We start from the raw sequence: 16510 nt of genomic DNA on the forward strand, positions 1-16510 counted from the left end.
AGTCCACTAATGTTATAAGGAGTTAATATTTTGGTATCAATTTACACACGACATCTCTCCTATCTTTTTGTTACAATCTTAGAGATTCTAGCAGAAAACTTTTCTCAAAACTAATAAACATGAGAAAATGTTAAAAACATTTACAGTGACTGCTGAAGTGCCCATATCCTACATTAGGCACACACTAATCTGTGTTCTATTAATGGCCCATCACATTCAAGTCCAAAAGGCATGCCAACAAATGTGGTGTCATAGTTTCTGCTTTCAGAAATCTGGTCTTGTTATATGTATCTTTCCTTTCAAATGTGATCTAGTTTGGTTACTGTTCATAGGTGTTAGGAAACCCATAATTACAAAAGGAATGGCACATACGGCACCTACATTCCAAAAGTGAAGAAACTCATAAGACGGTATATAGCACGGGGAGCTGTCAAGATTTCAATGTGGATAGAGAAAGCAGGGGGGACTTCACTTCTGTAAGCCACATGACATAAAATGCTCTGTAATACTAACACTGCAGTTAGGAGAATTGTAATAACATATTTAAATGTGGAAAATAATATAATCTGATCTCTTCCTATTAGTATTCCATCTTCTCTGTCTTTGGCATTTTGTCCTGATCATGTCTTGCAGTTAAAATGACTAATAAATTAAATGGCAAAAGAGAAACAATATAAAAATGACTAAACTTTAAGACAATTGAATGTGTTCACTTCAGTCTTGTGGGAAGTACTACAAAAATCTTGATAAACCTAAAGAAAAACTACACAAACAATAGGTACACACATCAGTACTCTGGCTACTACTATAGAAACGATGTGAGAACATTAAGCAGCAGTACTTATAGACAAGCAAGGCAGTTCAGTGCTAAATCCACAATGACTAAGACCTGAATGATGGCAATCCTCTTCACCAGTTCAGTGATTTGTAGGGCAGGTAATATTTTTTTTTCTAGAAAAGGGCATATGAAGAAGAAAAGTTTGAGAAACAGAGACAAAGTAGTAGGTAGAGCACATTGAGAACTGTACAAAGGAAAATCATTTTAAAATGTTTGCTCAACTGAGCAAGCTCATTGTAAACTGAGCATCACCCAGGGGAACAAGTCCAAGTACAAATCCAAAGCCACTTTAGTAGCTGTAATGATCTACATTTCAGACTGGCTTTCAATTTGAAAGTCATGTTTACTGCTTATTTCCACACTGGATGCATTTTCTTAAGTTGGCTGTAACATTAAAAGTACTACAACACTTTAACAGAGTCACTTTGTTCTTTGTATCTTCAGACTCCTCTGTTTTCTCACAATTGTTTATAATACACTTAAACGTAGTAGCAGTTATAGACATGGTGTCTCTGCCTCATTTTTTTAACTTTGATGATCTGTGGATGAACATGTTAAAAAAGATGTTTAATTAAATAAAATACTGCACTTGTCTGTGGTTTGTAATAATAACTGAAAAAAGTGCATAGTACCATAGTGACAGAAACTGATTTTCTTTGATGTCCTGAGTTATTGCCACCACATATTCAAGGCAATTCATTCTCAAACCATCTGGAAAAAATGAAGCACATCAACAGGAGGATAGGAAAGGAAAGTCGGTACTATTACGCATTGACGTTACTTGAAAAGTTAGGAATTATTTTTAGAATTTCATTATTTAACAGCAATAACTCGTGCTGGGTGTGGGTAATGCCGGTGATTAGACCAGCTCCTCTACTGAGAACTGAAGTACAGACGATCAGTGCTACAGATACTTGTATAAGCATTTTCAAAAAGCCTGTATCACTGAAACTTACAACAGTGATGTTAACAGCATGAAAATGAAGACGGGACTATCACTAGAAATTCCTCCTCTCTTTTGTGTCTGGAAAGGAAGTTGAAACAATCGAATATTTGCTGAAAAGATTGAAAACAGTATTTTAAGCACTTACACAAAAGGGAATAAATGTGGAATTAGTCATGGACATGAAGTACCATAACATGGCTAACTACAACAGAACACCATGTCCCCCAAAAGTTCACAATCTCATTAAAAGCTCACCTGGGATGGTAGGAAACAATGATAGACATTTGGGTTTCAGACATCATATCTTGCAGAAAATGCAATCTAGTGCAAAATGTGTTATTCTCTTAACTGACAGTAATATTTAAAATCTATTTATGATATTGGACTTTTTGTCCTCCAGTTACTTTTGTCTTTGTTCACGAGTTGTGCACATAGAGAACACAGTGAAGGCACATACATCTTTACATAAAAGAAGTGTATACAACAATTAATACACTCAACAAATAAATAAATGCAATCCACTATCCTCTGCAGTACAAATTAGCATTTATAGGAGGGAGTTGGAGGGACAAGGGGAATTGCAACAACTGGGGTAGTAGAGAGAACTGGTACACAGAATAACTACTCATATCTGGTAAGCATAACAAAGCCTTCACAACTGGATGACTGAAAAACAAAACAAACAAAAAAAAAAAAGGAAAGCTAGCATGTAGGAATCACATTATGTAGCACCCTTTTAATTTTCAGCACTGCGTCATCTAGGAACAGTGGTCTGAGTCAGTAGGAAGCATCAGATACTCACAGTCAGGTGCCCCCCCCCCCCCCATACTGTAAGAACAGCAAGGTCTGAAGGCAAATGTGGTCTCTGTCACATGTGTACATACCAGACTGTAACACTGCAGTATGCAGACACTAGAAATGTTGAAGGGTACAGCCATATGTGTAAAATAAGTGGAATATACAGGAAATATAACAGGCATGAAGCAAAGCTGGCAATCAGATACAGACATATTATAAAGAATGAACAATAAAAAACAATCGTCTGTGACAAAACATGCTACTGACACCTGTGGCCTAATGTTAACACCTCACTGCAACATGACAACTGACTTTATGTACAACATAAAAAAACACCATAAAAAGGCAGATGATGAAAGAAAAGAACTTGCCTTCCAATATCATTAATGCAAAAATATGAACGGAACACATATGTCAACCAAAAAATAAAATAAAATTAAAGCAAAACATATGCCATTTGTGCACATTTTTACTTCCAAAGTGAAAACCATACTCTAATACAGGAGGAATTTGTAGCAATGCCACTAAACTGATATCCACAGAGAAGGGCAAAAATGATGAGAAATAATACTGCTGAGATTCTTTATGTCACCTCCAAATATAACCAGTCATGTAAGTGCCCATTGACAGTCCACACATGAAGATATGTCTTCCAAACATAATATCATCAATGAAAATATCTGTTCAGTTATTATAAAGTAAATCACAGTCCATATGTAATGTCCAGCTTCAAATCACCAAGAGCCATCAATCACTGTGTCATGTCCCTGTGCAATAGCAAGCATGCAGATACAGGATGGCCAGAGGACGGCATTCACAGTGACTCCAGTCAACAGACAACATCATGCACAGAGGTGGCCAGGCTGATTCTACAGCAGACATGAGAAACACTGTGCACGAAGCAGTCAGAGAAAAACAGTTGTATATTAGTGCAAATGGTGCAGATCATGGTGCACCAAGGACAACGAATACAGACTAGACATTCCCTAAGGCTGCCTCAGTGATGAGTTGGCCACAATGTTGCCATCATACATGTGGAAGAGGGACACATGACAGTGAGAGAGCAGGTACATTTGCCTAGTGACACACACACACACACACACACACACACACACACACACACACACACACACACACACACACACACACACACACACACACACGATAACCCATTGTTGCATAATACCATAATGGTGGTGTAACTGTTTAACATTTTGTCCACCCATTTCCCAAAAAAACCTGCTAACGTTATAACTGTATCACTGCACTAACAATGCAAGCACAATATGGTACGGGAATCACAAGCGAATATGGTAGTCATGTACACTACATGTTGCCCACTGTGCTACTAATGCACATAGGTAATCATTGTGCTTGGTCTGAAGATGGTAGGCATGTACAGTATATATTGTACAATGGGCTGCTAATGCACATAGGTAATCATTGTGCTTGGTCTGAAGATGGTAGTCATGTACAGTACATGTTGCCCACTGTGCTATTAATGCACACAGGTAATCATTGTGCTTGGCCTGAAGATGGTAGTCATGTACAGTATATGTTGTCCAATGGGATGCTAATGCACATAGGTAATCACTGTGCTTGGTCTGAAGATGGTAGTAATGTACTGTATATGTTTCCCACTGTGCTACTAATGCACATAGGTAATCATTGTACTTGGTCTGAAGATGGTAGTCATCTACAGTACATATTGCCCACTGTGCTACTAATGCACATAGGCAATCATTGTGCTTGGTCAACCTCTGCTGCTTGGGGTGGGGCAAGCACATAGAAAGGATTCCTTCAGACTGCTTACATGACACTGGCGATGACCTTTGGAAGTTCATGCAAATCTACATAAAGTGAATGAGAAATGGAACACTTGTGCTAGCCTTCCACACTACTTATGTGTGCACAGAAATGTAGCAGTAGTTAGTTCCTGCACAGTCCAGAAGGTAGGGGGAGAAGGCAGGGGAAACCACTTGGGAACAAAACATGTGAATATCATGTCTCCATGTAAGTCCATGCACATAGTTCTCATGAGACCATTCCATGAGGGGGATGGTCTGAATGAATCAATGCTCATGGAGTACATCACAAACCTCAGGGATCTTGCCAGAAGGTAGGAGTGACAAAGCTAACATTTCTTTCACCTCCATCTGGAAGGGGGCACACTGGCATACCACAGACAGAGATCCAGCTGCTGTATATGGTGCCATGTGATTTGTACTAAGTAAGAGAGGCAGGCTCCCTATTAAAATGTTGAGATGTGCAACATAGAGAACCAACATGCTAGAAAAATGGAAAATTCAGAAGAAGTAAGAATATCAAACATTAATCTTTTGCTTTAATCTATTTTTCAGGGAGCAATCCCCTCATACCTCTAAACACACACACACACACATATATATATATATATATATATATATATATATATATATATATATATATATATATATATATATGCACCAACTCTGAGATAGCCATACCTCAGAGAAAAAGGGAATATTTTGAAAAATGGCAACCTTGGACTTAATGCATGTAAGCCCAGATTTTCTGCCATTCAGTGTACACATTATGGTCTCAGCAATCTGAGTTTCAGCCTTTTAAATGTTACTGAAATAGGCATCCATGCTGATGACCATCAGGGAAACCCTCCTTCATCACATTCACTACTGCCCTCTAAAATCCCATAATGACATTCTGTAGATGAAGGTCAACTCTAACGCCTTCTGCTAATCCATATAATGTCTGCGTCCTTTCCTGGATAATGAAAAAGCAGAACCATGACATCAGATTTAAAAGTCCTCCAGTCAAATATTTCAAGTTAAACCTTTAGCTTCTGGCTTGTAACTTAGTTCAGGACTGCCTCTAGAATAATGTATGTTTCTTAATGCAGCTAACAGTAGTCATGCAAGTATGCATTTCTCAGTTGCAAATACAGCAGCTGACTTTGTAGGTGGACACAATGCCTGTTTTCCAGCAGACAAGATAATGTGAGTTCCCTAAAACAGATGTTACTGATGGCAATATCATACAAACTATAAAAACAATACAGCAGAAGGCTACACTGGGATATTCAGACATAAATGAAAATTGAAAAAATTCCTGGTGAAACAGAATGCAACCTTAGAAAAAGGAAATCTAAAATAGCAGAATTTCCAGAACATTATCAAGTATCATTGTGATTCTTTATGAATCAGTGCCTTTCTCCACATGTATATCACCAGTCACAAAGAACTGCATCTAATCCCGTATCCTACAATAGCATAACATACTTGCAATTCATATTGTATACTGCGGCGGTGGTGCTGCAGTAGCATTGTCACCTCACAGTAAGATGTTGTTCTGTTCAATTCTCAGCTAGAGCATCTTCTGTGTGGAGACATGCGTGAATGGGCGTACCTTCGTTGAAGGTTGTGCATCAGGGCCGGCAACTCGGCACGTAAAAATCTACTGCCAATCATTAGCGGACCGGAGTTCTGCTGTGGTGACTCCTAACTGGGAAAAGCCAAAGGACACAACAACAACTTGCAATTCATATTGTCAAAACAGTGGGCAGAATTCAGAAATGTTTCCTTGAGGGGTGAGCCTGTTTTACTCCGCCCAGTAACCATCTCCAATTCAGAGATGGACGCACTCTAGTGTTGCATCACAAAGAGGTGCAGAACTGAAGTGGGCTGTCTCTGTGGTCTACCTCATATGCTAATAAGGCATTCTGGGGGAGCAGCATATGTTAATTAGCTAATTAGCCATGTGCTCTTCCCTAGAAATGCTACAGTTTTTGCCAACAGTGGTGGGGTTCTTTCTTAATCCTTGGGAGTTTCTTTTTATGCCAAGATAAAAAAAAAATCAAATGCAGTGCCAGAAACTTCCACATTTCCTTTCACAATAGTTTCTTTTGTTTTTCAAATGCATATGTGTAGACAGAGAACTTATAATATAAGTTATGTTCTACTGTAATCCAAACCAGAACAAATTTGTTTTCCTAAACATCTTGAAGCTATTTAACTCCAGAGTGGCAAATTTCATTTGGTGCAGCAGATCCTTTTTGTACTTATTTATTTTATTTACTTATTGTTTATTGAGCAGGTTATTCCTAATAGGCTGGTAGCCTCTTTTCAGGGAAGACCCGAGGTGGTATTTACATTACTAGGTGAAATTTGGTCTTTTATTAATGATTAATCTGAAGGCTACTATATCTTCAGATAATATTGTAACACAGTCAGTTTAGCCCAGACTGCAGATTTGGGAACCTACAATCATTCCTTAGGCATTTTATATGGCAAAATATTTAACTGCTCTTTTGTTAAGATGGTGTCCACAAGTCTCATTCTAATTGTAGAGGATATTAACAGATCTATAGATTCACCTGTTCTTGCCACTAACTGATACAGAGAGTAGCATCCACAGCTGCTAACAGGTTGACTTGGTTTCTGAAGTCCAGTACAAGGACAAACAAATGTACATCAGCTTCCTTTAATATTACTCAGTGCAGTTCTTCAGAGCCATGCCACAGTGTAGGGACACCATCTGCATTTGTCTCCTGCTCTTTCTTGCTAAACCTAAAGACATGGAAGCCTTTTCCCCTAAACATTCTCTTTTACATTACACTTCACAGCCGCTCTTCCTAAAGTAAACACTTCCTGCTTCATTTGGCTTTTTGTCAAGTGCAATCCACGTAGATGTTTAAAGCACCACATCTGTTATTCAGTGAAACCAGATTGTGAGTCATTTATCTCTGATTACACAAAATTCAGAGGGAGTATAAATAGTGTCATTGCACACTAATTCGATATAAATATATGCACAGGCACTAAGAACATGACATGACTCTGAGTGTATCAGATATAATCTTGCTGTTGCTCATTGCAGACCATGTGAGAGCATGGAGGGAGTTACTACAGATCTTACAGTGTGTTCCAAAATGTGTGTATCTGGACATGGTACCACTGGTGTTAGCACTAACATATTAGCTCCAGAAGGATTTGTGGTAAGTGATCAACTGATCCTATCCTCTATAGAGCATATAAGCACTTGTTCTGCCTGTTGGAGTAGTATCACGGAGCATGCGGTCATTATTGAGGACACCAATGATGTCAAAAGGCTCTAAAGTTGGATTTTACTCAGATAAAGTCACAGTTTTTATGTCTGCAGCAGAAGCCAAACTATTTTACTGTAGCAAGTAATTCTTCAGAACTTATTCCCAAAAATTAAACCAAACAGTACCCTATGCTTGGAACAGATGGCGTTACATGCAGGCACTCAAACTGCAGTATGATCAGGAGTACTTAATATCATTAGTGAAGGCACTATAGTGCTTAAAGCCTGTGAAGGTAGGAGGTTCACAGCAGAAAGACCTAGGAATTACTGTAAATAGTATCACATGTTCACCTTACATTCTGAAAAGGAAGGATTAAAGCAAGATACTAAAATGTCACTTCATCTTTAGCCTGGGATTTGTCACCCTTTGTTGCTCATTAATAAGGAAGACACCTTCCTTTCTTTTGCTTGATAATGGAGTACAGAACACTTTAAAGAATCCCCATTCATTGAAGTGAGTGGTAGTGCAAAAGATACCTAGAACTGGAAAAAAAATCTCTTTTCTAGCTTGAATCCTCCCAGAACTTGTAGATAGAGTGGGACAGTACCGCTACAGATGAACAAACCTACAAATATTTGTGCTTGTGCACATGCAAGACTGCCTGTTACAAATTGCAATGTTTACCGCTGGCCTTGTTCAAGAGAAATCTTGACCAATGGATGGGAGATCGCAGATATACCCCAGGGATTACCTCAGTGTCACTGCTCGACAGAGGCACAGCAAAATAATGGGTATAGTTCCCCATACTAAAGGGGTGGCGTAAGCCACAAAACGATGGGCTAGGCTTGTAAATGCCCTCGGGCAGATAGCCTAGTATGAACCTATGAACCTATGAACCTATTACTTTATTTTATTAATTTGGTAACGAGCTAAGTCCATTAGGCACATATCTCTTTAAAGGTGTGACTCAGCAGCACTGTCTAGATAATGACTTAACAAAACTCAAGCTAAATAAATTGGTTCTGCAGTTGCACAGTAAAGTAATAAAAATTATGATCAGTAAACAGTAAGTTAGTGAATGTAAATTTCCCTCATTATTACAGAAGGTGGTGAAGTGGTAGTGTTGTTGCCTCACAGCAAGAGGTTCTCCCGTTCGATTCCCGGCTGAAGTGCGGGGAGTGCCTTCTGTGTGGACAGTCTGCATGTCCTCCCTGCGGTTGGGTGGGCTTTTGAAAGACATGTAAATGGGCGTGCCTTCGTTGAAGGTTGAACGTCAAGCTGGTACCTCGGCGTTCATGAAAATCAACTGCCAATCATTAGCGGACCGGAGTTCCGCTGTCGTGACCCCTAACCGGGAAAAGCTGAAAGACAACAACATTACAGAAGGTGAATATTCCAGATAGTGGCTGTTTTTTAAACATAAACACCATTCCCCCTACACATACATACTGGGAAACACACACACACACACACACACACACACACACACACACACACACACACACACACACACACACACATAAACACATGTTAAGTAAAACAAACAAAAAAAATACATGTGATGTCAAAGTAAGAATAATAAAAACCGTGGCAGTGAGAAGCCTCACAGCTGCCACTCCACTATGGAGTTTGTGTCCACCAGCTTTATCAGTATAGGCTTTAACTTGACAACATTTTGACCATTTTTCCTTTGGCTCTGGTTTTTGGGATGTCATTCACTGTATAGAGCATCATTATCACCCTTTCCCAATTCTTCTACATGGGATTGGGGTGTCATGTCACCTCGCACAGCTCAGTGCCACTCTCCTGCCTTCACTGTGTAGATACAATAGAATTAAGGAAAGTACATTATGTAAAATACCAAAACTGATGGCAGCTGCTCAAAGGTTACGAAAGATCTGTTTTTGCTTCTTTACCTTTGGGCATGTGCCGGCAAGCCAGCACGTAAAACTCTACTGCCAATCATTAGCGGACCGGAGTTCCACTGTGGCGACCCCTAACCGGGAAAAGCTGAAAGACACAAACAAAAACTTTTGGGCATGTGCCAGTATACATGTGAAGGGAAAAAATTAAAATAAGCACTCCAGCAAAATAGATGACACTTCTGTGGCAGAACTGCTCTGAAAATTTCTGTTAAATGGGAATCTCGGAAAGAGAATTATGCTTCTAAAATTACTACTTCAGCATTAAAAGTGTTACTCATTTATACTTTGCCCTTCACAGTTTTAAACGTGGAATGAAAGGCTAGTTTCAAAATGAGCTACAGACAGTATTGAAAGTTACTAATCCGCCTGGTAATACATTCAAAAAGTTTAAAATGCAACACTTTTTACTGGAGAAAAAAATTACAGGCATTGAAATGTTAAGAGCAAGACAACCAGGGACTCTCACAAACAATATCAGAAAATGTATTATGTTGCTATGTATTTGAACCCTTTCCCACAACTTAGCATTGAATACAAAGCAGTTTAACCTGATGAATGCTGAACACACCATGGCAATTAGTACTGCGTTTAAATCTGTGAACTGAATGAAAATAATTTCTGAACAGTTCTGAATGCAATTAGCAGGCAACAATCTAGAAGAAAACAGTTACACAAGCTCAACTTTAGCATTGGGATATACTGCCACAACATCATAGCCTTCAGGAGGTTTCACTCTTTCTTTTGCATGAGTTTCACAATACAGTTGTTCTTCAATGAAGAAGTACCCTCTCTGTTTGAGGTTTAAGCCGCAGTCATTACACATGAAGCATTCTGGATGATAAAGCTTGTCACGAGCTTTGACGATTGTACCCCTAAACATAAAACAGATAATGAAAGCATAATTACTTTTCAGGATCAGGTTTGATTTTAGCACGAATATATGATGATTATTATAACTTAAACAGCATTCTGCAATAGGATATGCATTCAAGAAAAATATCTTTGTGCCTAGAATATTTTAGCAGAATTTATAATCAGACAACATAGTCCAAATCATTCAGATTGGGCATATTTACCAAACACTCATAAATGCACTCACATACATACCTGCACATAAAAGCTGGAACATTTACTGTACAAAATACAGGATTTTATGAACACTATTCCTTAATACAGTCGGCTGTATTATGGCAATGCGTTCCTTGTTTTACCATCTGATCTGAAAACAGAAGCATCCAACTAAACTTACGCATAGCTTGTCAGGTGATAAGCTCTGCAGACAGTACACATAAAACAGATGCAAAAAAAAAACATGCTAGCAGTATAACATTCACAAGTGTTAAGCTCATCTATGAAAGATTATAAAACATGATCACAAGAAGTCTAAGTGCTTTATCACAACTCAGTTTTTGCAGGATGTACTGCCCAGTGAGATTCAAGCCTCCTACAGCCCTATTTATTTATTTTACATTTGTTAACTGGGATAGTCCAACTTATCTAGCTACTTGTTGATCTGTCTGTGCTTCTTCCACATTTTCACATCAGGGACAGGAAAATTCCCCCCACAGAGTATACAGGAGTCTGACACAAAAAGCGATCACACAGTGCAAGTCTACAATATGAATTGTGGGTAAAAGTAATTCTGACCAATTCCACTCTGAAAATTAGAACCGAATAACAAATCCATAAACATCATCATCATCAATGTGAGTGGTAAGGTAAAGCTGTTTTGTGACAGTTTTGAATTTCTAAGTTTACAGTTTGCATACTTACATTGTCTTTTGTCTTTTGCATTTGTTTTAATGCAGTTAGTTTTACTTTACATTTGCAGCTTTATGTTAGAGTTTTAAAAAAGTTATTGTTTAAGGAATAGTTAGCAAACATTTGTGTTCATTTAATCTAATGCATAAGGATTACCATCTGAATTGTGGAAGGAGCTGTGAAGTAACCCTTTTACATAATGTAAGCAGAACAGGACATGTTTAACTTACTTAAAGCTGCCAGGTGAAGATATGCTGTGATTGTTTTGAATTTCTTCTATCTATAGTTTTCAGGCTTGCATATTTTCTAGACTTTTGCTTTTATTTTATTGCAGATTGGTTTATGCCAAATTAGCAGTTTTACTTGGAATTTCTTCAGAATTTTAAAATAGCTCGTGGTGAAGTTCACTTCATAAGCATTTGTCTGACATTTTCAAAGCAAATGAATTAATTATCTGAACTATACATGGAGCTGAAAGGTAGCATTTTTAAGGTAAGCAGAATGCTACAAAGCTGAATCTATAAGAGCTGCCAGGTAAATCTGGTGTGTGACTGTTTTGGATTTCTTGGTTTATAGTTTTCATACTCATATTATTTCTTGTCTTTTGATCTTGTTTTAGCACAATTTTTTTACATGTATTTTTTATTTTTACTTATTATTTTTTGTTACAGCCAATTTGCAAACTTTTCTGTTGCATTCTTCTACTGAAAAGAAATTGACTCTGTCTGAATTGTGGAATGATCTAAGTAGCATTGTTATTTAAGGTAAACAGAATATGGCAAGCTTTAATCTGTGATGCCTGTGAAGTTAAGCTGCTCAGTGGGTATTCTGAATTTGCCTAGCTTGCTGACACCATTCCTCTTGCACCTTTAAACCCATGGGCTTTTGAGTTGCCTGCACTTTATTTAAATTTGACTTTAGAAACTTCTCCCAGTCTAATCTCACCTGCTTGCACTAGCAAGCACTACAAAATCACCTTTGGAAGTCTGTTCCCTTAAATGATAAAGCTTCAGTTACCATCCTTTTATTTTTGTCCCACCCACATTGTAATCCATACAAAATTAATCACCATTTCAAGTGCACTTTTAAAATCTGTAACAGGATTTTCAGTGACTGGAGAGACTGTGACTCACTTTTGAGGAACTAGATAAGTCCAACTGTTTTGTTCCTGGTGGAAGATTGATAAGAGGAACATTCATTGTTAGCATTGCTATAAACTACTGATCACTGGAATGGGTCCAGGTTGGGATTAATGTTGCTCTTTTACCCCTGATTGGAGAAGAAGCAGAGGGGCATTTATCCAGAGCAATTTCTGATTGGATGGCATGTGTAGGTCTTTCCTGATTGGCTTGATTCCATTTCAGCAGAAACCTCATCAGTTTAAATTTCAGACTGTTGCACTGATCAATGTTGTATTATGCTGTGCTGCTGAGCATGCCACCCAACACACCTATCTAGAGAAGAACAGATACCTGTAACATCTGGTATGAGAGTACTGATCACCCACAAGCTTGCAAAATGCTTTTTAAGAACTACTTTCTGAGCTTCCGGAGCTGCTGTTTGCTCCTAGTGAATACAGAAGTATAGTGATATTGATTCCTAGGTGCACAGAGCTACAGTCAGAATAGTAGTGGTATTAGCCAGGTAATAGGCAACAGATGAGCCACTACTGTGTCTCATTCTTATCTAACACTGCTTAATTTCTCCAGTAAGATCTTCATATAAAATTTCTTAGTTGAACTGCAGTTCAGTTTATAGGTTGCACTTGACTGATGAAGTGCAGCTCAGCTGTGGTAAACGGTGTAAGTGAATAAGTACATTCTTCTCACATTGCTGATAGATGGTTTGGTTTGTGTTTTCTGACAGCTCAGGAGACTGTAGGACAAATCATTTTGCCATTTCCCTGCTGCTGTTGTGAATTCTCAGAGTTGGTATATATAAAGTTGCAGGAATATGGAGGTGAGAGATTGACCCTCTGCAAAAACACTGTTTTTAGAATGCTTATTTCATTTGATGAAGGTATGCTCCAATTCCATATATGACAGATGCAAAAACGTAGGAGCTTAATTCTCAACAGCACCCTTTGTCGGTAAAAGTAAGTATAACAACATACTTGAAGGTAGATAAGAAGAATCTGTCTAAGCCTCCCAGGCTGCCACATAGCAAACCTAAGCCACCCAGGGACTCCTATGTATCTTTATCGAGGGGCTACCTGTTGTTATTGAAAACCCACTTCAGTGAACTTCTAAAAACCAAGACAACTTCGCTGAACACTTACTTGCACTAAGTCTCGGAATTTTACTTCGGGAAAGTAACCACTTGGCCACCATGACTAAATAACCAAACTGAAGCAAATCAAACACACCAAAGTGGAGGCCTTCACCCCCCCCCCAAAAAAAAACTAAGTTTACCGACTCCAAGATCACACTACAGTGGGGAAAAGGGCAAAGTTCACCATGGTGGCCAAGTGGTTACTTCCCCAGAGTAAAATTCCAGTGATCCCAGAGTTGGTGCAAGTAAGTGTTCAGTGAAGTCGTCCCGGTTTTTAGAAGTTTGGTGAAGTGGGTTTCCGATGATAACAGGCAGACCCCTTTATCCATACCTCCTCCCACATATGCCTCTTTTATGAAAAACCAAAAATGCAATCCCGCTCCTCTAAGATCTCATAGGCATGCATAGAGATACAAGATCCTTATTTGTCATTCCGTGCTTAAATACACTAACACTATTCTCACTAGACAGACAAGGAATGTGTTTCAGTAAGCTGCCTCTCTTGGTGCTAGGAACAGGGAGAGTAATTAGATGGGCCCTCAGAGCCTTTCCTCATCATAAATATGAGTATGATTTAGTGGTTGGCAATGTAGGAGTGAGCAACATTAGGCAATCCATGTTGCAGGAGATGGAGAAGTATATTGTTTGTCGTGTTCAGGTCTACATGTAGCTGTCGATTCAGGACCATACTTGTTAGAGAACTCATGGTTTTACATAAAATCATGCACAATACCATGCTAGAACTTGCTGATTTTCAGATAATGCTCAGTAAATGTGCCTATCAGAGCCTTACCAGCTACAGTTTCAGCTATATGCCCCTGTTGAGCATGCTGACTATCTAAGTTAGATCAAATCTTCTCCATCAAACCAAATGCACTTACTATGAGTGACTTTATATACTCCATTATAAACAGATCTATCTACATAACTAACAACAAATACACTAATAGAGTACTCTCTTTTAATGATGCTATTTTTTTATCAAATTGTTCCCCTCTCCACCAAGAATAACAAATTTCCCACTATTTTATTCATATGTTTTGCCTCCATTCCACTCATTGATGACATACCCTAAATATCTCATTATTTTGGTTGTCAGGAGAGGAGCCTGGACAAATCTTATTGCAACCCTATAGGTGGGTCCTCTGTCCCAATGTGGGGAAGGACCTTACAGTCTGCTTCCTGTAAGACTACCGGAGTCCTTTCAATATTCTTCACTGTTGCCCAGAAGAAGTAATGCGTAGGCGTGTCCTCATTCTCCAAAGAGAGGATGACCTCACAGAATATACAGATTGTTCCTTTCCTTCACTGAAGACAGGAAAGTGATAAGGAACGGGCATCAAATATGCATCTCAGGGTGAGGATTTTTGGATGTGGATATAATACAAAAGGGCCTTACAGAAACAGATGCTTGGTGCCAGAGCCATGGGTTCAAGCTTACTGCCAAGAAATGTGTAGTTATCCCCTTTGGGAAAAACACTTACCCATGAATTACCACATAGGTGGCAGTACACTAAACACTGAAAGTGTGGTGAGAGACTTAGGGACACAGGTGGACAGTGGTCTCACCTTCAATAACCACATTGTCACAACAGTCAGGAAATCCTTCTATGTGGCACACCTCATCACTAAGGGCTTTTCATCCAGAAAAAAGGAGGTCATTGTCCCACTGTACTCATCCCTCATTAGACCCATTATAGAATATAACGCCCCGTTTGGTATGTACCTCACAAGACATCTGCAACAGCTGGAAAGGCAGCAGAAATACCTCACTAAAAGAATCACAGGCCTAAAGCAGATGCCCTATGCTGACATTCTAAAAAAACTCCAGCTATATTCTGTCACATATCGTCTACTCAGAGGCGATCTCTGCTTAACATACAAGGCCATGTCAAACCCTGAGCTGTTGGGCATGCTCCAGTTAAATAAATCCCAATCCCTTAGAGCCACATGCTCCAGGGATCTAAACCTTGTCATCACAATGAACAAATCATGCTGGAGGGACAGGTTCCTGACCCAGAGACTCCCCATACTCTGGAATAGACTGCCCATACATGTCAAGCAGAGCGCCTCCTTGGCCCTCTTCAAAAGGAATTGATTGGATGGGAGATAGGAAATTCACCCCAGGGATCACGTCAGTTGCCCTGCTAGATAGGGGTCCAGGGAAGTAAATATTGTGGGAAGAAATATCCAGGGAATTGTTATGGCTAGGCTTGTATAGGCCCTAGGTCTGATAGCCTAGTACCAATCTATGAACCTATGATAGGAGTCCCTACATGGGTAGAGTGAGACTGACATTTCATGAATCACTACTAATGATGCCAGCTTGGTTAGGCCCTCACAATCAACACCAGAGTTATAGCCCACCATTAACTATGGTCATCCCCCATCCTCCACTAGAGGTTGTTCCTGCTGTCAGCAAAAACCCTGGTCCCTCCTAATGGAATGGGTGAGCTTATGCAAGCTGCTGAAGCCATCCAGCAACTATGTAAATCTGGGATTGATGGGTCATACTAAGGGCTTTATCCCTCTATACCATGAAGCTGGATAAAGAGGTGATGATCTTCTTGATCTTCTTATTAACTTCTCCACTTTCTCTATTGCCCCTAATATGGGTCTATATCATAACACTGAAATCTTACAACTTTGAATGTTATAATATTGACCCCAGTAGAGCGAAACACCAGAATACCGGACAGTCAGAATAGCAAATTTTTTCCCTGGGAAAAAATTCCCCGTTCTGACAAACATACGCACAACACAAGCATACCAAAATAAATAATCCACAGACACACACACACACTTCACAAAACCCTACACTAAACCATACAGACACCACTAGCTATCCGCTTACCTTAACCCAATTATAACCCTAAGGTCTGTCACTATCGCACACTCACCTTACCCGCTCCCTAACCCTAACTCACCTA

The 16510-nt window shown here is 39.1% G+C and overlaps 1 protein-coding gene across 1 annotated transcript in view; it reads right to left on the reverse strand.

Moving 5' to 3' along the window:
• Positions 1-8889: 8889 nt before the first annotated feature.
• The window catches only part of PDLIM4 (PDZ and LIM domain 4), a 1207050-nt gene continuing 1199429 nt past the window's right edge, over positions 8890-16510 (reverse strand). The window contains exon 7 of the mRNA XM_044069192.1: positions 8890-10420. Coding sequence (XP_043925127.1) covers positions 10216-10420 — 205 coding nt within the window. The 3' untranslated portion in view covers positions 8890-10215. The remainder of the gene's footprint in view (positions 10421-16510) is intronic.

Source organism: Protopterus annectens, chromosome 4.part0 (genome assembly GCF_019279795.1).
Source record: "Protopterus annectens isolate FY-2018-M chromosome 4.part0, PAN1.0, whole genome shotgun sequence".
Classification (NCBI taxonomy): Eukaryota; Metazoa; Chordata; order Ceratodontiformes; family Protopteridae; genus Protopterus; species Protopterus annectens.